The 24,687-nt window shown below is 37.5% G+C and overlaps 1 protein-coding gene across 2 annotated transcripts in view; it reads right to left on the bottom strand.

The window, feature by feature from the left end:
- Positions 1 to 567: 567 nt before the first annotated feature.
- ZDHHC15 (zDHHC palmitoyltransferase 15) overlaps positions 568 to 24,687 on the bottom strand; it is a 123,796-nt gene continuing 99,676 nt past the window's right edge. For both annotated transcript variants that reach the window (XM_081808627.1, XM_081808628.1), the window contains one exon: positions 568 to 914. In XM_081808627.1, coding sequence (XP_081664753.1) covers positions 868 to 914 — 47 coding nt within the window. In that variant the 3' untranslated portion in view covers positions 568 to 867. The remainder of the gene's footprint in view (positions 915 to 24,687) is intronic.

Raw genomic sequence — 24,687 nt, 5'->3', positions numbered from 1 at the left:
GAGACGAACCATGAGAGACGATGGACTCTGAAAAACAAACTGAGGGTTCTAGAGGGGAGGGGGGTGGGAGGATGGGTTAGCCTGGTGATGGGTATTAAAGAGGGCACGTTCTGCATGGAGCACTGGGTGTTATGCACAAACAATGAATCATGGAACACTACATCTAAAACTAATGATGTAATGTATGGTGATTAACATACAATAAAAAAATTTTTTAAAAAAAGAAAATAAGCCAAAAAAATTGATATTTTGGGTTATTTTAATTTGTATTTCTTTCTAATGAAGTTGAACAGTTTTCATGTTTATTCTTCATTTTAACTTTCATTTGTTGATTGCCCATTTTCTAATGGTTGTATTTTTTTCCTTTCTGATTTGCAAGATTTTTGTAAATTAAGGGTGTTAAATTTTGTTTATTATGTATTTTGCAAATATTTCTACAAGTTTGTTTTTTCATTTTGAAGGAAATGTTTAGAATCAGTGCTTTTTGTGTAAAAATTAGGGCAATAATTTCTTTTTTACCTATAAAAATTTGAAGCAAAATTTAAAAATATGTTAGCATTTGTTAATTTTAAGTTGTAAATAAATGGGTATTTAATTTAAAAATTTTGGGGAGATGGAGTGTTATGCACATGAATTCTATGTAAGGTCTACAGAAAGGGAAACACATTATAAGGGTTATTAGTCAAGTTTATAAATTACATATAGAATTTCTGCTTGTGTGAATAATATGAGGGTGAAGAATTTAACATCTTGTTCACCAGAGCAAGAACTTACTTCTTTTCGAGTCTGCTTCCAAGACTGCCTCTTAGCACTCTAGGTGCCTCCCTCAGAATACTGACCTGAGAGATGCAGGAAATGTGTAAACTGCTATGTTTCTGTTTCCACAGTGAGAGATGATGAAGCTTCTGGATAATCTGTAGGTTGAAAAGTGAAGGTGATCAAATGACCCTTTCTCTTGTATGGGTGGGTATTCATTCACTGGTATATTTCCTTTTTGTTCAAGCCCTGTAGACAGCAGATATCTGCAGATCTCTAAAGACTGGTGTGCTATACCAAAGCATTTGTAATCAGTTGAGATATTCACGTTCCAAGTGTAATCAGGTTGATGTACTATAAAATAAAATTATTTTATTTATAAGCATTATCTGATCTATAATACTGGCAGGTATTAGATAGCTGTGATGACAACTCAACATCATCTGGCTTTAATGGGATGCTTTGGGTCTTGCTACTCACAAAATTACCCTATCTCATGTTTTTTGATTGGACGTAATCAAAATAGCTATTAAAGTACTTTGGTGTTGCTGTGTTTCAAAAAGGAATGAGGCCTCTAGAATGTAAGAGGCTTTGGAATTAACAAGCAACATCATTTATGACACAAATGTTTTTGTTTCCAATCTGAGCATTTTGGGGAAGTAAAGTATACTCTGAATCAGCTTGCTTAATGTACAGATAATCACTTTCTTTATACTCTTTGCATAGTAATGTACTTGGCAGTTTGAGATTTAAAAAAAGTTGCCAGGGGGAAAGGAAAGTGGGGGTGGAATAGGGGGACCCTAGGCATGTCTTGTTCCATGAACACAATGAGATAACTATCAAATCATTCTAAATACCCCAGAAGTAGAACTGAAGACTGACAGAACAAACTCCACAACTAAAGGAAGAGAAGAGGTCACATCGAAAAAGGTAGGAAGTGGGGAGACAAGGTTTGGGGGAGAAACAGATCACGGGTGCTGCAGAGGGGAGGGAGCCATGGTCATGGAGAAGGGCAAGAGAGAGAGAGGCACACAGGGGAATGTACAAGAATGTTTCCCCAAAGCCATTGGCTTGGAAAAGGGGAGGGGCTGAATTTCATGAGTTCTTGCAAACAGCAGAGTTTAAAGCCTTGAGTTTTAAAGGTCAGCAAGCTTGGCTGGGACAGAGCCTGGAGGGCACTTTGCTGCTCCTGGAGAGAAGGCAGGCAAACAATGCAGGGGCAGAGGGTGTGTAAACAATGATCTGAAGAACACCTGGGGCACATAGAAGGGAGATTATTCACTCTTCTCAGAGCACCTCCCTGAGAGCCAACATCCACAGAGATGCCTCTCCAGGACAAAGGAGCTGGCCTGCACCATTTTCCTCCCCTGCCCATCAGCATTAATACAGAGCCACCTGCGGGAAACACAGCAGTGCCAACACTGGCTGTCTAACTTGCTTACACCAAGCACCACACCCCTGCACACTGGTAGGACTGCCCTTCTCAGTCATACTTGCCTCAGTCCCAGTGCGGTGAGCCCCTCCCCAAGAAGACCAGCACAAACCCTTGCCCAGACCATGTCTCCCAACCAGAGAGTTCTGCAGGGTCTCAGTTCTGGTGGAGGTGGTGTCAGACCTCACTTCTCAAGAAGACCAGAGCACACCTAGTTAAAACTCACCTCATTCAGGACAGGAACCAAACACTGCCCACTGGAGGTAAGGAGAGCCTCTGCAGATGACTGGCCTGAAGGACAGAGAAGCCTAAACACAACAGCAGAGTACACGAAGCACAAATCAGAGACAATCCCTGAAGGCCCGGGCCCTGGGCACTATATGACCCCTTTGTCTTAAGGCCATTACATTCAGGAGCAGGAGATATAACTGGCTTTTCTAACACAGAGATGAAAGTAGAGACTTAGACAAAACACAAAGATGGAGGAATTTATCTTAAATGAAAGAACAAGATAAGGCCATGGCTAGAGATGTAAGCAAAACAGATATAAATAACATGCCTGATGGAAAATTTGAAGCAACAATCATATGAATACTCACTAGGCTTGAGAAAAGAATGGAAGATATCAGGGAATCCCTTACCACAGAGATAAAAGTGTTAAAAAACAATCAGAAAAGAAGAATGCAATAAATAAGATTGGAAACAGGCTCGATGCAATGAACAGCAGGCTGCAAGAAGCAGAGGAATGAATCAGTGACCTGGAAGACAAAAGAATGAAAAGTAATGAAGGTGAACAAAAGAGAAAGAAGAATTATGCAACACAAGAATAGACTTAGGGGACTCAGTGACTTTATCAAACACAGTAACATTCATATTATAGGAGTCCCAGAAGAAGAAGAGAGAGAAAAGGGGGCAAAAAATTTATTTGAAGAAATAATAGCTGATAATGTATCTAACCTGGGGAAGGAACCAGATATCCAGATCCAGGAGGCACACAAAATTCCCATCAAAATCAACAAAAGCAGGCTAACACCAAGACATTTCATAATTACATTTGCAAAATATAGTGATAAAGAAAAAAATCTTAAAAGCTACAAGATAAAAGAAGTCCTTAACTTATAAGGGAAAAACCATAAGGCTAGCTGGGAATGGCTCAACAGAAACTTGGCAAGAGACAAGGGTGTGGCATGATATATTAAAAGTGCTGAATGGGAGAAATTGGCAGCCAAGAATACTCTATCCAGGAAGGCTATCATTCAGAATAGAAGGAGAGATAATGAGTTTCCCGGAAGAACAAACACTAAAGGGGCTCATGACCACAAAACCAGCCCTGCAAGAAATATTAAGGGGGACTCTTTGAGTGGAGAGAAAAAAACCAAAAGTGACAAAGACAAAAAAGGAGGGGTGCCTGGGTGGTGCAGTAAGTTGAGCATCTGACTCTTGGTTTTGGCTCAGGTCATGATCTCAGGGTTGTGAGATGGAGCCCTGTGTTGGGCTCCATGCTCAGCGGAGTCTGCTTAAGACTCTCCCTCTGTCCCTCCCCTCCATGCTCTCTCTAAAATAAATAAATAAATCTTTAAAAAAAATAAGGATCAGAGAAAATTTCTAGACACAATGATAAAACAAGTGATAAATTGGCATTAAATACATATCAATAATTACTCTGAATGTAAATGCACTAAACACTCCAATAAAAACACATAGGGTGTCAGATGGATAAAAAACAAGACTTATCTATTTGCTGCCTACAAGAGACTCACTTTAGACCTAAAGACACCTGCAGATTGAAAGTGAGGAGATGGAGAAAAATTTATGTCACAAATTGATGTCAAAAGAAAGCTGGAGAGAAATACTTTTTTAAAAGATTTATTTATTTATTTTAGAGAGACAGAGGTGGGGGAGGGACAGAGGAAAAGAATCTCAAGTAGACTCCTCACTGAGCATGGAGCCTGACATGAGGCTAGATCTTATGACCCTGAGATCATGACCCAAGCCAAAATCAAGAGTCAGATGCTTAACCAACTAAGCCACCCAGGTGCCCTGAGAGAAGTACTGATGTCACACAAACTAGACTTTATTTTTTTCAAGGTGTATATATTTATTTTAGAGAGAGCATGAGTGGGGAGGGGGTTGGAAGGGCCATATGGAGAAGGAGAGAGAGAATCCCAAGCAGACTCCCCACTGAGCGAAGACCTGATGTGGAGCTTGATCTCGGGACTGTGAATCATGACCTGAGCTGAAATCAAGAGTCAGACGCTTAACTGACTGAGCCACCCAGGTGCCACCAGACAAACTAGACTTTAAAACAAAGACTGTAACAAAAGAAGAAGGGCCCTTTATAATCATAAAGGGGACAATCCAACAAGAAGATCCAAAAATTGTATGTATTTCTGCACCCAACATGGGAGCACCCAAATGTATAAAATAATCAATAACAAACATAAAGAAACTCATTGATAATAATACAATAATATTAGGGGACTTTAACATCCCACTATCAATGGACAGATCATCTATACAGAAAATAAACCAGGAAACAATGGTTTTGAATGACACACTGGACCAGATGGACTTAACATATATATTCACAACATTCTATCCTAAAACAGCAGCATACAATCTTTTCAAGTGCATATGGGCACACCAGAATAGACAACATAACCAGGTCACAAATCTGGCCTCAAAAAATACAAAGAGATTGAAGTGAAAGCATGCAATCTTACTGACCACAATGCTATGAAAGTAGAAGTCAACCACAAGAAACAAATTGGAAAGACCACTAATACATGGAGGTTAAACAACATGCTACTAAACAATGAATGGGTCAATGAGGAAATTAAAGAGGAAATTAAAAAATACATGGAAACAAATGAAAATGAAAACATGACAGTCCAAAACCTTTGGGAGGTGATCACAAGCAATTGCAAGAGGGATGTGTATACCAATAAAGGCCTAATTCAAGAAGCAAGAAAAATCTCAAATCAACAACCTAACCTTACACCTAAAGGAGCTAGAAAAAGAACAACAAATGAAGCCTAAAGCCAGCAGAAGGAAGGAAATAACAAAGATTAGAGCACTAATAAATGATATAGAAACTAAGAAAATAACAGAACAGATCAATGAAACCAGGAGGTAGTTCTTTGAAAACATTAATAAAATTGACAACCCTCTCAGACTTACCAAATAAAAGAGAAAGGACCCAAATAAATAAAATCACAAATGAGAGAGGATAAGAAACAACCAACACCACAGAAATCCAAATAATTATGAGAATATTATGAAAAAAATTATGCCAACAAACTGGGCAATCTGGAAGAAATGGATAAATTCCTAGAAACATATAAATTACCAAAACTGAAACAGGAAGAAATAGAAAATTTGAACACACCAATAACGAGCAAAGAAATTGAATCAGTAATAAAAAAAATCTCCCAACAAACAAAAGTCCAGGGCCAGATGGCTTCCCAGGGGAATTCTACCAAACATTTAAAGAAGAGTTAATACCTATTCTTCTCAAACTATTAAAAAAAATAGAAATGGGAGGAAAACTTCCAAACTCATTCTATGAGGCCAGCATTACCCCGATACCAAAATCAGAGGGAGACACCACTGAAAAAAAGAACTACAGACCAATATCCCTGATGAACATGGAGGCAAAAATTGTCAATAAAATACTAGCAAACCAAACCCAACAATACTTTAAAAAAATAATTCACAATGATCAATTTGGATTTACTCCTGGGTTACAAGGATGGTTCAATATTTGCAAATCAATCAATGTGATACACCACAATAAATGAAAGGATAAGAATCATATGATCATTTGAATAGATGCATAAAATACATTTGACAAAGTTCAACATCCATTCATGATAACAAGCCTCAACAAAGTAGGTTTAGAGGGAACATACCTCAACATAATAAAGGCCATATATTGAAAAACCCAGTTAACATCATACTCAAGGGGGAGAAACAGAGCTTTACTTCTGTGGAAGGGAACAAGACAGGGATGTCCACTCTCACCACTGTAATTTAACATAGTACTGGAAGTCCAAGCCACAGCAATCGACAACAAAAAGAAATAAAAGGCATCCAAATCGGCAAGGAAGAAGTAAAATGTTCACTATTTACAGATGATATAATACTTTGTATAGAAAACCTATCAAAAAAAAAAACCTGCTAGAACTGATACACAAATTTAGTAAAGTCACAGAATACAAAATCAACATACAGAAATATATTGCATTTCCATACACCAATAATGAAACAGCAGAAAGAGAAATCAAGGCACAATCCCATTTACAGCTGCAGCCAAACCCATAAGATACCTAGGAATAAACCTAACCAAAGAGGTGAAAGATCTGCACTCTGAAAACTAGAAAATACCTTTGAAAGAAATTGAAGATGACACAAAGAAATAGAAAGACATCCCATGCTCATGGATTGGAAGAACAAATATTCTTAAAATGTCTATACTACCCAAATCAATCTATGCATTTAATGCAATCCTTATCACAATACCACCAGCATTTTTCATAGAGCTAGAACAAACAATTGTAAAATTTGTATGGGACCACAAAGACCCTGAATAACCACAGAAATCTAAAAAAGAAAAGCAAAGCTGGAGGCATCACAATTCTGCACTTCAAGTTATATTACAAAGCTGTAGTGATCCAAACAGTATGGTACTGGCACAAAATAGACAGATAGATCAATGGAACAGAAGAGCAAACCCAGAAATGAGCCCACAACTATATGGTCAATTAATCTTCGACACAGCATGAAAGAATATCCAATGGAAAAAAGACAGTGTTTCAACAAATGATGTTGGGAAAACTGGACAGCGACATACAAAAGAATGAAATTGGACCACTTTTTTATACCTAACATAAAAATAAATTAAAAATGCATTAAAGGCCTAAATATGAGATCTGAAACTGTAAAAATCCTAGAGGAGAATACAGGCAGTATCCTCTTTGACATTGGCTGTAGCAACTACTTTCTGGATATGTCTCCTGAGGCAAAGGAAATGAAAGAAAACAAACAAACAAACAAAACGTATTGGGACTTCATCAAAATAAGCTTCTGCACAATGAAGGCAACAGTCAACAAAACTAAAAGGCAACCTATGGAATGGGAGAAGATATTTGCAAAATGACATATCTGATAAAGGACTAGTATCCAAAATATACAAAGAACTTATAAAATACAACACCCAAAAACAAAGAATCAAGTTAAAATGGGCAGAAGGCATGAGCAGATATTTTTCTATCTTGAAGATATTGATAGGTATTGTTCAATCATGAAGACATCCAGTTGGCCAATCAACACATAAAAAGATGGTCAATATCACTGATCATCAGGGAAATGCAAATCAAAACAACAATGAGATGTCACCTCACACCTGTCAGAATGGCTAAAATCCATAACACAAGAAACAGCTAGTGTTGGCAAAGGTGTGGAGGTGGAGAAGGGGGAACCCTCTTGCACTGCTGGTAGGAATGCAAACTGCTGCAGCCACTCTGGAAAATAGTATGCAGGTTCTTCAAAAAGTTAAAAATAGAAATACCTTACAATCCAAATGCACTCCTAGGTATTTACTCAAAGAATACAAAAAAAAAGAAATTCAAAGGGATACATGCACCCCGATGTTTATAGCAGCATAATCTACAATAGCTAAATTATGGAAACAGCCCAAGGGTCCATCAATAGATGGAGAAAGAAGATGGTGTGTGTGTGTGTGTGTGTGTGTACAATGGAATATTACTCAGCCATAAAAAAGAAATTAAATCTTGCCATTTGCAACAACATGGATGGAGCTAGTGAGTATTATGATAAGCGAAACAAGTTTGTCAGAGAAAGAGAAATACCATATGATTTCACTCATATGTGGAATTTAAGAAAGAAAACAAATGAGCAAAGGGAAAAAAAAAAGAGAGAGAGGCAAACCAAGAAATAGGTACTTAAGTAGAGAGAAGAAACTGATGGTTACCAGAATGCAGGTGGGTGGGAGAATGGGTTAAATAGGTGATGAGGACTAAGGAGTGCACTTGTTATGAGCACAGGGTGATGTACAGAATTGTTGAATCACTATTGCTGTTGAATCACTGAAACTAATATTTTTTTTTTTTTAAAGATTTTATTTATTTGACAGAGAGAGATACAGCGAGAGAGGGAACACAAGCAGGGGGAGTGGGAGAGGGAGAAGCAGGCTTCCCACAGAGCGGGGAGCCCGATGCGGAGCTCGATCCCAGGACCCTGGGATCATGACCTGAGCCGAAGGCAGACGCTTAACGACTGAGCCACCCAGGCGCCCCCACTGAAACTAATATTATACTGTATGTTCACTAACTGGAATTTAACCAAAAACTTTAAATGAATGAATGAATGAATGAATGAATGAATGAATAAACAAATAAATAAAAAGTTGGCAGCAGTTGTCCCTTATAGTTTTTGGTTAGTATATTCTTATTGAAATCATTGTGCCATTCAGAGTACTTCCATAACTGTGAGGTCTAGATCCCAGAGTATAGATGCCAGTCAGTATGGGCTACCCTTGCCACAGGAAGCTGGAAAACTTTCATGCCACTATGTTAACCACACAGATTCCAGATCATGGTTCCATGGTGGGCACAACATTCTGTCTTATCTGGAATCTCAGGCTCAGGGTGTTCTTGCCCTTAAGTCTGAACAGAAAGCACCTGTATTGACCCAGCTCTTCAGTGAAGGGTATATAGAAAATAACTCATGTTTGTCAAAATCTCAAAGAGAAAACGAGGCAGTAAGTGCTTAAGCATACATCTCATCTCACCTATACATTTCTACCAAGAAGGTGATTGATAAAGTGTGAAAGGCAATTCTGGAAGTGCAATGTGCTATTTGTCTTTCTGCTCCTTGCTAAGGTTGGGTGTCTCAGAATTTGGAAGGTATGGTTTGGCAATGCACCTTTTCAGAAACTTAGTATTCTGCTAAATGGGTTTCTTTAGCTTTTTACCACTGCAATCCATACTCTTATTTAGCACAGAATGCTTCCTCCCAGCAATTATTTGATCAGGCTTGCAAACATTGAAGCCTGAGCTGAAAAACTGGATTATCAACGTCAAGGTACCACTTCTGGGGTACCTTGATCTCTCAAGCTAAGGCAGCAAAGGTAGTCATCATGTGGTGAGGACTAAATTGAAAAAATGCATATACTTCAAAAAATCATGCTACACATAATAGAAAACAAATGAAGAATTTAGGAAGTCAATTTGCCTTCTACTATCTGCACCTGTACTGCTTTCCCCACTCCCACCTGCTCTTGATGCCTGTGTTGTAGTGATTTCATCATTTATTCAATAGATGTCTACTTAAACCAAGAATGATGTAATTTTAGTATTAGTGTATGCTCAGCAATCATTCTCTTCCTGTCTCATTCTAGATCTCTTCCTTTCTTTTAAAATCCTATATTCCCATATAAACCCTGGATACCATGGGAAGTGACCATAACAGTATGTGTACACTTCTTTCTAGTCATTGGTTTTCAGAGATAGGGAAGTGTAGGGAAATGGACACAATGTGGAATCTGGAAGAACTTCAGTTGAGTTGCAACTGCTTCATGGCCTTATATAAGTCACTTTATCTCTTCAGCCTCAGCTTTTTCATCTGTAAAATAGGGCAATACTCTCTCCTTCACAGTATTTTTATGATGCTCTCACCCAAATTATGAGTATCCTGTAAGGCTCTGACTTTTACACTCTCAATTTCTTTTTTTCCATTCATTTCCTTGTCCTTATGTATGCATCTCAACATTGCTTAGGTGATTCCAAATTTCACATTTATCTCCTTTCCCTAGATTTACTTTCTCCCTTGATGATCTCCTACACCTCTCATAGGTTTAACTGCCATCTCTATATGAATGACTCCCAGATCTCTCTAGTCACTGGGATTATTTCCAATTAATTAAAATGTCTCCTGGCTTTAATACTTCCTCTTCATTTCTAGTGTTACTACCACTCATGAAGCCATTGTGACATATGCCCAACTATCTATTGCTCTTTCTGTTTTTTGTCTCTCCAAATTTCAATTCATCCTGCATACTAGTAACTAAGTAATCTTTACAAAATTTATCTTTCATTATATCAATATCACTCAAGACCAAAAGTTAATAGTGATTTCTTATTGTTTCAAGTCTACAAAGCCCTCTACCATCTGTCCATATCTTACCTAAGATTACCTCTCAAAACCCACAATGCCCTCCCTGTATTTAGGAATGGATGTTCTCCTCAGTGATCTTGCCACATTCATGTCATACTTCTTACCTGGAATGTTGTTTCCTTATTTCTAGCATCTATCCAGATGTTACCCATCCAAATAACAGCTAACTTAAGTCCTGTTTCTTCCTCAAAACTTTCACCACTACGGCCTATATGCTTTTCCCTTTATTGATATACTCAGTGTTTAAGTATCACCAACAACAGTACAACACAGTACTTAGCATGGGGTTAAGCCTACATTAGGTATGCAATTGCTATCATCACTTTTATGGCAATGTGCTCATTAAGCCTTGTGTTAGACTTGTGTGCTTTTCTTATCCTTCCTTACAATTGCAAATTCCATGGGGGCAGAGGTCACCTATTATTTATCCTGTATCCTTCCACAGTACCTTGTCTGAGTGTACCTTCAGGAAATGCTTTCTGAGTTGAACTGACTGATTGGAGACTTTCAATATTTCAGGGAAATGTACCAGTTCAGAGCTGAGGGTTGGATACTGCCAAGTAAATCAGTAAAATGAACATCCATGATATTATTTCATGAGTTAAGTTTTTCAGGAGCCGTGGCTGTGGTCACTTCCTTCTTAACTAGAAACATGAGAAACAAGTCATTTGGAAAATGCCTAACTACTTAAAGGGTAGCCCTTCCCTAGTCTATTGTGTTATGTTTGATACTTTCAGGGATGAGACCTAGAATTTCTACTCTCAAGTAAAGGCAAATGATGAGTGTGAGAATAGTTTGTTTATAGTCTGGTGGTCAAAATGCTAGGTGGATGTGATAAGAGGTAGCAACTGGGTGTACTTAGGAGAATACTCGATTAAAGAAATTTTGTTCTAGAATAAAGGAGGCATATTTATAATATGAATTTACAGTGGCTGCTTAGATATAATATTTCTTCCAAAAAAGAAAAAGCCATTTGGTGAAAGGTATCTGGTTATGGTTATTGAGTTTGACTTCTAACTCCTCAATATCAGATGGGATCACAGAACATCACACCTTAGAGCTGAAGATAGCTTGGAGATCATGCAATTGAAACTGAAGTCCAGAGAAGAGAAGGGACTTTCTGAAACTCATGCATTGAATCTAGTGGCAAAGCTGGGAAATGATTCCCATGCCAGAGCTTTATCCATGTTTTTTCATCATTCTATTTCTGATGAGAGAAGCATAGGAACTGAGATAATTTTTTTAATGGATCTTTAAAAAGTCTATAAAATTAAAAGTAAATAGCAAAGGAGAGACACTGGGTGGTATGGTGGTTAAAGGTTTGGACTTTGGTTCCAGATTCTGTCACTTATTAGCTATGTGACTTTGGGCTTCTCTACACTTGAGTTTCCTCATCTGTAAAATGGGGTTATTTAATATTTACAACTCACAAAATGTTTATGACCCTTAAATGTGACAATGCCTATAAATCATTTTGTATAAAATAGCCATTCAACAAAAGTTAGTTGTACCCTTAGAATCAAGCAGTTATCTACATGCAACCTTATTTTGCTAGGGCTTCAGAGAATAATAAAATAAAGGTGACAGTGTTTCTGAAATCAAGGAATTCCCATCCAGTCCCTTACCATCCAAACTCTTTGTTGGAGCCAGGTTACTATCTTCATCACTTAGCTTGGGGTCTCATGCATTACTTGTGACTTACGCGTACCTTCTGCCTCTTCACTCCTTGCCACCAATCCAAATTCTAATCTAATCTTTAAGGCCCAAATTCTACCTCCTCTGTAAAGCCTTTTCTGACCAGTCCAACCTACAGAAATTACTCTTCTTTGAATTTCTATAGAACTTTATGGTTCTACTCATTTGGTCAACATTATATCTTTTATTGTGTTTTTTACGCAGTTTTCCATTTATGTGTCTTATCTCCTCAAATAAATTTAATAAATGTTAGTTTCTCCCTCTCTCCAGTCCTTTACCTAAATATTCTTGGCCAACCAACTAGACATTCTCTCCTAGAATGATACTAACCCCTGTACATATTCTGAATGATAGAAAATAGCCTTTTGGAATAGAGCCATTCAACTAATCATCCCAAGTGTGTATTCATAAGTATAACATTGGAAGATCAGGTTGGTAAAATGTTAGTATAGGCCTATATATCTTGAATTCCTATATAGAAAGCCAGTATAGAAGTGACAGATTATGGACTCTTCCATAGTTGGCCCTACCTATTGCTACTCTGCAGGAATAAATAAGGACAATTGGTACCCTGCAGGAGTATATTCTTTGAGGTAGAAAACATGAATTTAACTTAGGGCTTTGCCTAAGTACTATGGTAGTATCTTAAAGTTCCTCATGCATGATCACAGAGGTCTGGTTAGGCCCAAAGAACTATGTGATAAGGTATTTTTTTTTTTCTTTAAGCAAGATTCAATGGCTGTCTCTGACTGGCAGGTGATTGCACAGACTGTCACCCATAGATGTCTCTAAACAACACAGTTCTTGATGTGAAAGGCCCCTTGTCTCAGAATCAGAGCTCTTATATACATGATGTACTTGGAGGGTTTGAGTTCTGATGAAGAGAAGGGCTCTTACCAATTCTCTCAGAAGGTCCAGAAATTAGAGCAATCTCTGACATAGGATGGAAGTGTGCTTCGATAGGAGTATCACTTCATCATCTTCCTAAAACAACATTTTCCTCACATCATGCACAAAAACCTGCACAAAAAACCTGCACAAAAACCATCAGTAGCTCCCCATCACCCATATAATAAATTTCTTAGTCCTCTATCAAAGGACTACCCAATCTGACACCAATTTACTTGCTGACTTAATCTCATCATCATCTTTTATATGCAACACTATTTTGCAAGGTTTGCAGAGAACACTGAAATCAAGGTGACTAGGTCTCTGACTTCAAGGAGTTCCCATCCAATCCCCCACCATTCAAACTCTTTGCTGGAGGTAAACTACTTTCTTTAAGTCCCTCTCACATAGCTTGGGGTCCCATGCATTATAACCTGTGACTTTCCTTGTACCTACTGTATTTTTATTCCTTGCCACCAATTCAAATCCTATCTAATCTTTAAGGCCCAAATTCTACCTGTTCCGTAAAGCATTTCCTGACTAGCCACAGGAGTCACTCTCTCCTTTGAATTCCTGTAGCATAAACTTCATGGTTCTATTTATTTGGTCAATAACATACTTTGTTATGCTTGTGCTTTGTTAGGCAAATTTTCATATATGTGTCTTATCTCCCCAAATAAATACAAAACCCTTGAGTTCACAGACAATAATGCATAATGCCTCTTATGATTGTAATGTCATAACCTTAATATGTTCTCAACAAATACTAACTTATTTATTCTGTTATTCTTCCTAATGGGTTATTTTGGCAGCAGAAACTACAAGATTGAAAATAAATCAGAAACCTCTTCTACCTTGAACAGTTACTAATGGTTTCAAACAAAAAAGTTTTATCCAAACAAAACAGTAGGAAAATGGGCTCTATATAAAACACATAATATGCCAGAGTCTAATTCAATGTTTTTCTGGATAAGTGTCCAGTATTTGATAAGACTAATTTTTCTAAGCCCTGGTTATCATCAACACCAGAAGGTTTAATTAGCAAATTAAAGCAAATTTTTGTTTTTGTATTACAGAAATTTTTTCTTGACAAAAATATCCCTTCTGGGATATACTCTATTAAAATTATTAAAATAGGGAGTTGGGTGGAAGATGGCAGTGGAGTAGGTGGACCCTAGGCTCGTATCATCCCTCAAACACAGCTAGATAACAATCAAATCATTCTAAATACCACAGAAATCACCCTAAAGACTGACAGAACAAACTCCACAACTCAAGGTAGAAGCCACAATGAGGAAGGGAGGAAGTGTGGAGACATGGTTTAGGGGAGAAATGGATCTTGGGTGCTGCAGAGGGGAGGGATCTGTGGTTGCAGAGAAGGGTGAGAGAGAGTAGAGCACACAGGGGAACACACAAAGAGAACATTTCCTCAAAGCTTTTGGCTGGGAAAATGAGAATGGCTGATTTTCGTGAGTTCTTGCAATTAGTGGGGCTTAAAGCCTAGAGTTTTGAAGGTCAGCGGTTTTGGGTGGGATAGAGCCCTGAGGGCACTGCACTGTTCCTGGAGAGAAGGCAGGCAAAAAACCCAGAGGCAGACAGTATGGAAACAGTGATCTGAAAAACACCTGGGACACAAAAGGCGGAGAATATCGTTGTTCTCAGAGTGCTTCCCTAACAGGGAGTGTTCACAAGGATGCCTCTCCAGGGACAAGGGAGGTACTTGGCCCCATTTCCCTCCTCTGCCCCTCAGCATAAACACAGAACCATCTGCAGGAAGCAGTGCAGCAATGACACAGGCTGCCTAACTTGCTTACACCAAGTCCCACACCCCTGTGCTCAGGTGGGGCTGCCCTTCTCAGTCAAGCTTGCCTCAGTTCCAGTGTGGCAGGCCCCTTCCCCAGAAAACCAGCAGAAACCCCTGCCCAAACCATGTCTCCCGAGAGAGAGTTCTGAATGAAGTAGTATCAGGTCTCATTCAGCAAGCAGACCAGAGCACATTTACTTAAAACTCACTACATTCTGGCCAAGGACCAAACACTGCCCACTGCAGGCAAGGAGAGCCTCTGTAGATGACTGGCCTGAAGGAAAGAGCAGCCAAAACACAACAGCAGAGCACATGCAGCACACACCAGAGATGCTCCCTGAAGCACCTGGCCCTGTACACTACATGGTCTCTTCTTCATAAAGTCATTACTCTCAGGAGCAGGAGACACAACTGGCTTTTCTAACAAATGAAGGCAGAGACATACAAAATGCCACAGCAGAGGAATTGTTCCCAAATGAAAGAACAAGATAAGGCCATGGCCAGAGATGTAAGTAACATGCCTGATGGAGAATTTCAAGCAATGATCATAAGGATGCTTGCTGGGCTTGAGAAAAGAATGGAAGACATCAGGAAGACCCTTACCACAGACATAAAAGAGTTAAAAAAGAATCAATCAGAAATGAGGAATGCAATAAATAAGATTGGAAATATGCTTGACACAATGAACAGCAGGTTGCAAGAAGCAGAATGAATTAGTGATACAGAAGAAAAAATAATGGAAAATGATGAAGCTGAACAAAAGAGAGAAAGAAGACTTATGCAACATGAGAATAGGCTTAGGGAACTCAGTGACTCCATTAAACATAATATTCGTATTATAGGAGTCTCAGAAGAAGAAAAACAAAAGGGGGCAGAAAATTTACTTGAGGAAATAATAGCTGAAAACTTCCCTAATCTGGGGAAGGAAACAGACATCCAGATCCAGGAGGAAAAGAAAGCTCTCATCAAAATAAAAAAAGGCCAACCCCAAGACATTTCATAATTAAAATTGGAAAATACAGCAATTAAAAAAAAAAATCTTAAAAGCAGCAAGTTAAAAGAAGTCCTTAACTTACAAGGGAAGACCCATAAAGCTAGCTGGAGATTTTTCAACAGAAACTTGGCAAGCCAGAAGAAAGTGGCAAGGTATATTCATCATGCTGAATGGGAAAAATCTGCAGCCAAGAATACTCTATCCAGCAAGCCTATCATTCAGAATGGAAGGAGAGGTAAAGAGTGTCCCAGACAAAGAAAAACTAAAGGAGTTCATGACCACTAAATTAGCCTTGCAAGAAATATTAAAGGGGACTCTTTGAGTGGAAAGGAAGACAAAAAGTGACAAAGACAAGAGAGGATCAGAGAAAATCTCCAGAACCAATGACAAAAGAAGTAATAAAATGGCACTAAATACATGTCCATCAGTACTTACTCTGAATGTAAATGGACTAAATGCTTCAATCAAAAGGTGTCAAAATGGATAAAAAAAAAAAAACACGATCTATCTATATGCTGCCTACAAAAGACTCATTTTAGACATAAAGACACCTGCAGGTTGAAAGTGAGGAGGTGGAGAAACATTTATCACACAAATGGATTTCAAAAGAAAGATGAAGTAGCAATATTTACATCAGACAGATCTGATTTTTAATTTTTTTTAAATTTAAATTCAATTTAATTAACATATAGTGTATTATTAGTTTCAGAGGTAGAATTTAGTGATTAGATCAGGTGCATATAACACCCAGGGCTCATTCCATCAAGTGCCCTCCTTAATGCCCAACACCCAGTTACCCCATCCCCCCACTTACCTCCCCTCCAGCAACCCTCAGTTTGTTTCCCTTAGTTAAGAGTCTCTTATAGTTTGTCTCCCTCCCTGATTTCATCCTATTTTATTTTTCCTTCCCTTCCCCTATGTTCATCTGTTTTGTTTCTTAAGTTCCACATATGAGTGAAATCATATGGTATTTGTCTTTCTCTGACTGACTTATTTTGCTTAGCATAGACAAACTAGATTTTAAAACAAAGACTGCAACAAGAGATGAAGAAGGGCACTATATCATAATAAAGGGGGAAAATCCAACAAGAAGATCTAAACATTGTACATATTATGCACCCAACTGTATGAAACAGTTAATAGCAAACATAAAGAAACTCATTGATAATAATACAATAATAGTAGGGGACTTAAACGCCCCACTTACATCAGTGCAGCAGAATACACATTCTTCTAAAGTATACATGAAACATTCTCCAAGGTAGATCACTTGTTAGGCCACAAAACAGTTCTCAATAAATTTAAGAAGTTTGAAATCATGTAAAGCATCTTTTTCAAACAAAACAATGAAACTAGAAAGCAATTACAAGAAAAAAACTAGAAAGAACAAAACCACATGGGGGCTAAGAAATGTGCTACTACACAACCAATGAATCATCAACAACAAAAATCAAAGAATACATGGAATCAAATGAAAATGAAAACACAATGTTCCAAAATCCTTGGGACACAAAGCAGTTCTATGAGGGAAGATGACAGTGATATACTCCTACTTCAAAAAACAAGAAAAATCTCAAATATACCTAAAGGTATATAATTACCAGAAAAAAAGAACAAATAGAGACTATAAAACAATAAAAAAGATCAATGAAACCAAGAACTGGTTCTTTGAAAAGATAAACAGAATTGATAAACCCTTAGCCAGTCATTAAGAAAAAAAGAGGACTCAAATAAATAAAATCTGAAATGAAGGAGGAGAAATAACAACCATCACAGGATACAAACAATTATATGAGAATATTATGAAAAATTATATACCAACAAGTTAGACAACTAGAAGAAATTAGATAAAGTACTAGAAACATACAATCTTCTAAAACTGAAAAAGAAAAAAATAGAAAATCTGAAAACACCAATTACTAGTAATGAAATTGAATCAGTAGTCAAAAAATTCCCAACAAATGAAAGTCCAGGACTGGATGGCTTCACAGGTGAATTCTATCAAACATTTAAGGAAGAGTTAATACCTATTCTCCTCAAATTATTCCAAAAAAATGGAAAAGGAAGGAAAGCTTCCATATATATTTTATGAGGCCAATGTAACCTTGATACCAAAACCAAAGACACTATGAAAGAGAGAGAGACAGAAAGAGAAAAGAATAGAAAGAAAACTACATGCCAATAGTTCTGATGAACATAGATGCAAAATCCTCAACAAAATATTAGCAAACTGAATTCAACAATACATTAAAGGATCATTCACTATGATCAAGTGGGATTCATTACAGAGTGTCAGGGGGTTCAATATTTGCAAATCAACTAATGTGATATATCACATTAGCAAGAGAAAGATTAAAAAGCATATGATCATCTCAATAGATGGAGAGAAAGCATTTGACAAAATACAACATCCTTTCATGATTAAAATCTCTCAATAAAGTGAGTTTAGAGGAAACATACCTCAACATACAGGCCATATATGAAAAACCCACAACTAACATCATACTCAATGGTGAAAGACTAAAAATGTTTCCTCTAACCTCAGGAACAAGACAAGGATATCCACTCTTACCACTTACATTCAACATAGTATGGGAATCCCTAGCTGCAGCAATCAGCCAACAGAATTAAATAAAAGGCATCCAGGGACGCCTGGGTGGCTCAGTTGGTTAAGAGTCTGCCTTTGGCTCAAGTTGTGATCCTAGAGTCCTGGGATCGAGTCTCACACTGGGGTCCTTGCTCAGCGAGGAGCCTGCTTCTCCTACTGCCTGCTGCTCCCCCTCCTTGTGCTCTTCCTCTCTCTCTGACAAATAAATAAATAAAATCCTTTAAAAAAAAAAAAGGTATCCAAATTGGTAAGGAAGAAGTTAAATGGTCACTATACTTCATATAGAAATTCCTAAAGACTCCACCAAAAAATTTTAGAGCTGATAAATGAATTTAGTAAGGTTGCAGGATATAAAATTAATATGCAGAAATTGGTTGCATTTCTATACACTAATAACAAAGTAGCAGAAAAAAAATAAGAAAATAATCCCATTTAAAATGGCATCAAAAAGGATACAATACACAGGAATAAATTTAACCAAGGAGGTGAAAGTTGTCTACTCTGAAAACTATAAGACATTGGTGAAAGAAACTGAAGATAACATAAACAAATGGAAAGATATACAATGCTCATGGATTGGAAGAATTAATATTGTTGAAATGTCCATACTATTCAAAGCAATCTATAGATTCAATGCAGTGCCTATCAACATATAATAAAACTAGAACTAGAACAAATAATCTTAAAATCTGTATTGAACCACAAAGGTCCCTGAATAGCGAAAGCAATCCTGAGAAAGAACAAAGCCTGTGGTATTACCACCTCAGATTTCAAGACATACTACAAAGTTGTAGTAATCAAAACAGTATGGTACTAGACAAAATAGACACATAGATCAGTTGAACAGGATAGAGACCCCAGAAATAAATCTACACACATATGATCAATTAATCTATGACAAAGGAGACAAGAATATGCAATGGGGAAAAAACAGTCTTTTCAATGAATGGTGTTGAGCAAACTAGACAGTTACATACAAATGAAGCTGGACCACTTTCTTACACCATACACAAAAATAAACACACAATGGATTAAAGTCCTAAATGTGAGACCTGCAATTACAAAACTCCTAAAAGAAAATGTAGACAGTGCTTTTTTGGACTTCAGCCTTAGCAATATATTTAATATCTCTCCTCAGGCAAGGCAAACAAAAGTAAAAGTGAAGTATTTGGACTACACCAAAATAAAACGTTTTTGCAAAGCAAAGGAAACTATCAACAAAAAAAAAGGCAACCTACTAAATGAGCATAAATATTTGCAAATGATATATCTAATAAGGGCTTAATATTAAAAATATGTTAAAAAAACGTATAGAGTTGAACAGCAAAAAAATCCCACAAACAATCTGATTGAAAAATGGGCATAGGACCTGAATAAGTATTTTTCCAAAGAAGATATACAGATGGACAACAAATGCATGAAATGATGCTCAATAAAAACCATAATGAGATATCACTTTAAATCTGTTAGAATGGCTAGTATTAATAAGATAAAAAATAACAAGTCTGGCAAAGATGTGGAGAAAAGGGAACCCTCGTGCAGTTGTTGAGAATATAAATTGGCACAATCACTGTGGAAAACATTATGGAGGTTCCTCAAAAATTTTAAAATAGCAATATCACATGATCTAGTAATTCCACTACTGGGTATTTATCCAAAGAAAACAAAAGACAATTATTTTAAAAGATATATACACCCCTATGTTTACTGCAACATTATTTACAATAGTCAAGATATGGAAACAACCTAAGTGTCCGTTGATAAATGAATGAATACATAAGATGTAGTATATATATATATACACACACACAAAAAATAAGGCACACAAAAAAATGAGATGTTGCCATTTGTGACAACGTGGATAGACCTACAGGGTATTATGCTAAGTGAAATAAATCAGAGAAAGACAAATACCGTATGATTTTCCTTACATGATGGAATCTAAAAAACAAAATAAACAAAACAAAAAACTCAGACTCTTAAATACAGAGAGTAAACTAGTGGTTGCCAGAGGGTGGTGGGTTGGGGAATGAACAAAATAGGTAAAGGAGATTAAGAGGTACAGACTTTCAATTATAAAATAAATAATTCATTAAGATAAAAAGTATATCATAAGGAATATAGTCAATAATATTGTAATAATGTGCTATGGTGACTATACTTACTATGGTAAGCATTGAGTAATATATAGAATTGTCAAATTAATATTTTGTACACCTGAAACCTATATAACATTGTATGTCAATTATACTTCAATGATAATAATAATTATATTTATTATTATTCTATAATAATTATAATTATTATAATATTATTATTCCATAATAATAATGATTTATTATTATTATTATTATTATTATTATTATTATTCCACTCTTGAGAGGTCCTGGGCCAGCTACTAGGAAGTAGTCATTCCTTTACTCCTCTATCCTATCTAGGCAGACCAGGAGAACTATATTGCTAGGTGGTAGACTTTTTGGAAGGAAGCAAAATGAAGACCAGGCATATCAGTTAAGAAAAACTGCATATTGAAGAGAAAGGAACTACTAGTGAAGACACATGATTATGAATTGGTATTATCTAATGGTATTTATAAATGAAGAGGGGCCATGGAAAATTTACAGATACCAGAAAATTTTAGATAAAAGATGGTTGATATCACTTGTTTATGAGCATTTATTCATTGGAACTAATAATTACCTTATAAAATATAATTCTTTCTTTTTTAGATATCAACAGATAGAAGACTTCTTAATTACATGTGCTCAAATCCAAGAAATGAGTGATTTTCTGAATGTCATATAGGATAATATTATTGGTGTTTTTAGAATGTCTGGAAGTTTGGATCTGAGAATTTAGTTTATCCAGGAAAACAGCAAGACATGCTACCTGCAAGTTCTGGGGAAAGAACTAAGTAATGTATCTATAATGTTTTCCAGCTTACCTGGTGCTAAAATACAGTTAGTTGTCAGTGAAAGCTCATCTCTACTTATTGGATCTGTTAATTCAAAAACTTCAATTTCAGAAACTTGACTATTTTCATTCCATTTTATATTTTCCTTAGGTTTCAGTAATGTTCTTTTTGAATAGAATCTGCTATTGCCATACCTTTGATGGAGGAAGACTATTCTTGGTGGCCAGGTGTGATGATCACTGTGAGAACTGATGGAGAAAAATCCCAAGAGGAGGTGGAGGTGCTGAAAGAGGGCAACTCAAGGCCCTTAAAGATGGGAGATAGTGTCAAGGAGGAAAATCTGGCTTAGATAATTCACCCTAAGTATCTTGGATTTTATTTAGTAGGCAGTGAGGTGTCAATAAAGGTGTTTGACTTAAAATAAAACCCTTTCTATAATGTAGTGCTACATTTGTAATTAGAGTATTCTGCTTACCAATATAAGACTCAGATGTGAATAGCTTTTTCCATTGTGGAAATATTTCAAAACAGGTTAATAACACCCTACATGTCTCTGATTTTTTATTAGAGCTTGTTTGTTTTTTTTTTTAAACAAAACTAAAATTCTGATCACTTGTAACTGCTGTAACTAAAAGTCTGTTCAGAAAGAGTGATAGCTGGAGCTAAGACAGTGGCATAGTAGGAGGACCCTAGGCTTGTCTCATCCCTGGAACATAACTGGATAGCTATGAAATCATTCTAAATACCCTACAAATGAACCTGAAGACTGACAGAACAAACTGCACAACTAAAGGGAGAGAAGAAGCCACATTGAAGAAGGTAGGAAGTGCAGAGATGTGGTTTGGGGAAAAAATAGACTGTGGGTGCCGTGGAGGGGAGGGAGCAGTGGTCACAGAGAAAGGCGAGAGAGAGGACCACACAGGGAAATGCACAAGGAGAACACTTCCCCAAAGCCACTGGCTGGGAAAATGAGAGGGGCTGATTTTTGTGAGTTCTTGCAACCAGCAGGCTGTAAGACTGGAGTTTTAAAGGTTGGCAGGTGGGCACCTGGGTGGCTCAGTCAGTTGAGCATTTGCCTTTGGCTCAGGTCATGATCCCAGCATCCTGGGATTGAATCCCAAATCAGCTCCCATTCGGTGGGGAGTCTGCTTCTCCCTCTGCCCCTCCCCCACACTCATGCACGCTCTCTCTCTCTCACACAAAAATGAATAAGTAAAATCTTTAAAAAAAAATAAAGGTTTCCCCTGGGGAGCCTTCTGGCCCTGGACTCAAATTGGCAAAGAAGTCAGACTCTCTTTGCAGATGACATGATACTTTATGTGGAAAACCCAAAAGACTCCACCCCCAAATTACTGGAACTCATACAGCAATTCAACAACATGGCAGGATACAAAATCAATGCACAGAAATCAGTTGCATTTCTATACACTAACAATGTGACTGAAGAAAGAGAAATTAAGGAATCGATCCCATTTACAATAGCACCAAAAACCATAAGATACCTAGGAATAAACCTAATCAAAGAGGTAAAGGATCTATACTCTCAAAACTACACAACACTTATGAAAGAAACTGAGGAAGACACAAAGAGATGGAAAAACATTCCATGCTCTTGGATTGGAAGAATAAGTATTGTGAAAATGTCTACACTGCCCAGAGCAATCTATACTTTCAATGCAGTCCTTATCAAAATACCATTGATATTTTTCACAGAACTGGAACAAACAATCTTAAAATTTGTATGGAAGCAGAAAAGACCCCAAATCACCAGGGGATTGTTGAAAAAGAAAACCAAAGCTGGGGGCATCACAATGCCTGACTTCCAGCTCTATTACAAAGCTCTGATCATCAAGACAGCATGGTATTGGCACAAAAGCAGACACATAGATCAGTGGAACAGAATAGAGACCCCAGAAATGGACCCTCAACCCTATGGCCAACTAATCTTCAACAAATCAGGAAAGAATATCCAATGGAAAAAAGACAGCCTCTTCAATAAATGGTGCTGGGAAAATTGGACAGCCACATGTAGAAGAATGAAACTAGACCATTCTCTTACACCATACACAAAGATAAACTCAAAATGGATGAAAGACCTAAATGTGAGACAGGAATCCATCAAAATTCTAAAGGAGAACATAGGCAGTAAACTCTTCGACATTGGCCACAGTGACCTCTTTCAAGAGAGGTCTATAAAGGCAAAGGAAAACAAAAATGAACTTTTGGGACTTCATCAGGATAAAAACTTTTGCAAAACCAAGGGAAACAGTTAACAAAACTAAGAGGCAACCCACAGAATGGGAGAAGATATTTGCAAATGACATTACAGGTAAAAGGCTGGTATCCAAGATCTATAAAGAACTTCTCAAACTCAACACCCAAAAAACAAATAACCTAGTCAAGAAATGGGCAGAAGACAGGAATAGACACTTCTCCAAAGAAGACATACAAATGGCTAACAGACACATGAAAAAATGTTCAACATCAATAGCCATCAGGGAAATACAAATCAAAACCACAATGAGATACCACCTCACACCAGTTAGAATGGCAAAGATTAACAAGACAGGAAACAACAAGTGTTGATGAGGATGTGGAGAAAGGGGAACTCTCTTACACTGTTGGTGGGAATGCAAGCTGGTACAGCCACTCTGGAAAACAGTATGGAGGTTCCTCAAGAAGTTAAAAATAGAGCTGCCCTATGACCCAGCAATTGCACTACAAGTTATTTACCCCAAAGATACAGATGTTGTGAAAAGAAGGACAACATGCACCCCAATGTTCATAGCAGCAATGTCCACAATAGCCAACTGTGGAAGGAGCTGAGATGCCCTTCAAAAGATGAATGGGTAGGGCGCCTGGGTGGCTCAGTCGGTTAAGCGTCTGCCTTCGGCTCAGGTCATGATCCCGGAGTCCCGGGATCGAGTCCCGCATCGGGCTCCCTGCTCAGCGGGGAGTCTGCTTCTCCCTCTGCCCCTCCCCCCTCTCATGCTCTCTCTCTCATTCTCTCTCTCAAATAAATAAAAAATCTTTAAAAAAAAAAAGATGAATGGGTAAAGAAGATGTGGTTCCTGTTAACAATGGAATATTACTCAGCCATCAGAAAGGATGAATACCCACCATTTGCATAGACATGGATGGAACTGGAGGGGATTATGCTAAGTGAAATAAGTCAAGCAGAAAAAGACAATTCTCATATGGTTTCACTCATATGTAGAACATAAGGAATAGTGTGGAGGACCACAGGGGAAGGGAGGGAAAACTGAATGGGAAGAAATCAGAGAGGGAGACAAACCATGAGAGACTCTGGACCCCAGGAAAGAAAATGAGGGTTATGAAAGGGAGGGGGGTGGGGGGATGGGGTAACCAGGTGATGGGTATTAAGGAGGGCACGTGTGGT

Source organism: Leptonychotes weddellii, chromosome X (assembly GCF_054177405.1).
Source record: "Leptonychotes weddellii isolate Sample4059 chromosome X, ASM5417740v2, whole genome shotgun sequence".
Classification (NCBI taxonomy): domain Eukaryota; kingdom Metazoa; phylum Chordata; class Mammalia; order Carnivora; family Phocidae; genus Leptonychotes; species Leptonychotes weddellii.
This window is presented reverse-complemented; position numbering and strand designations above follow the sequence as displayed.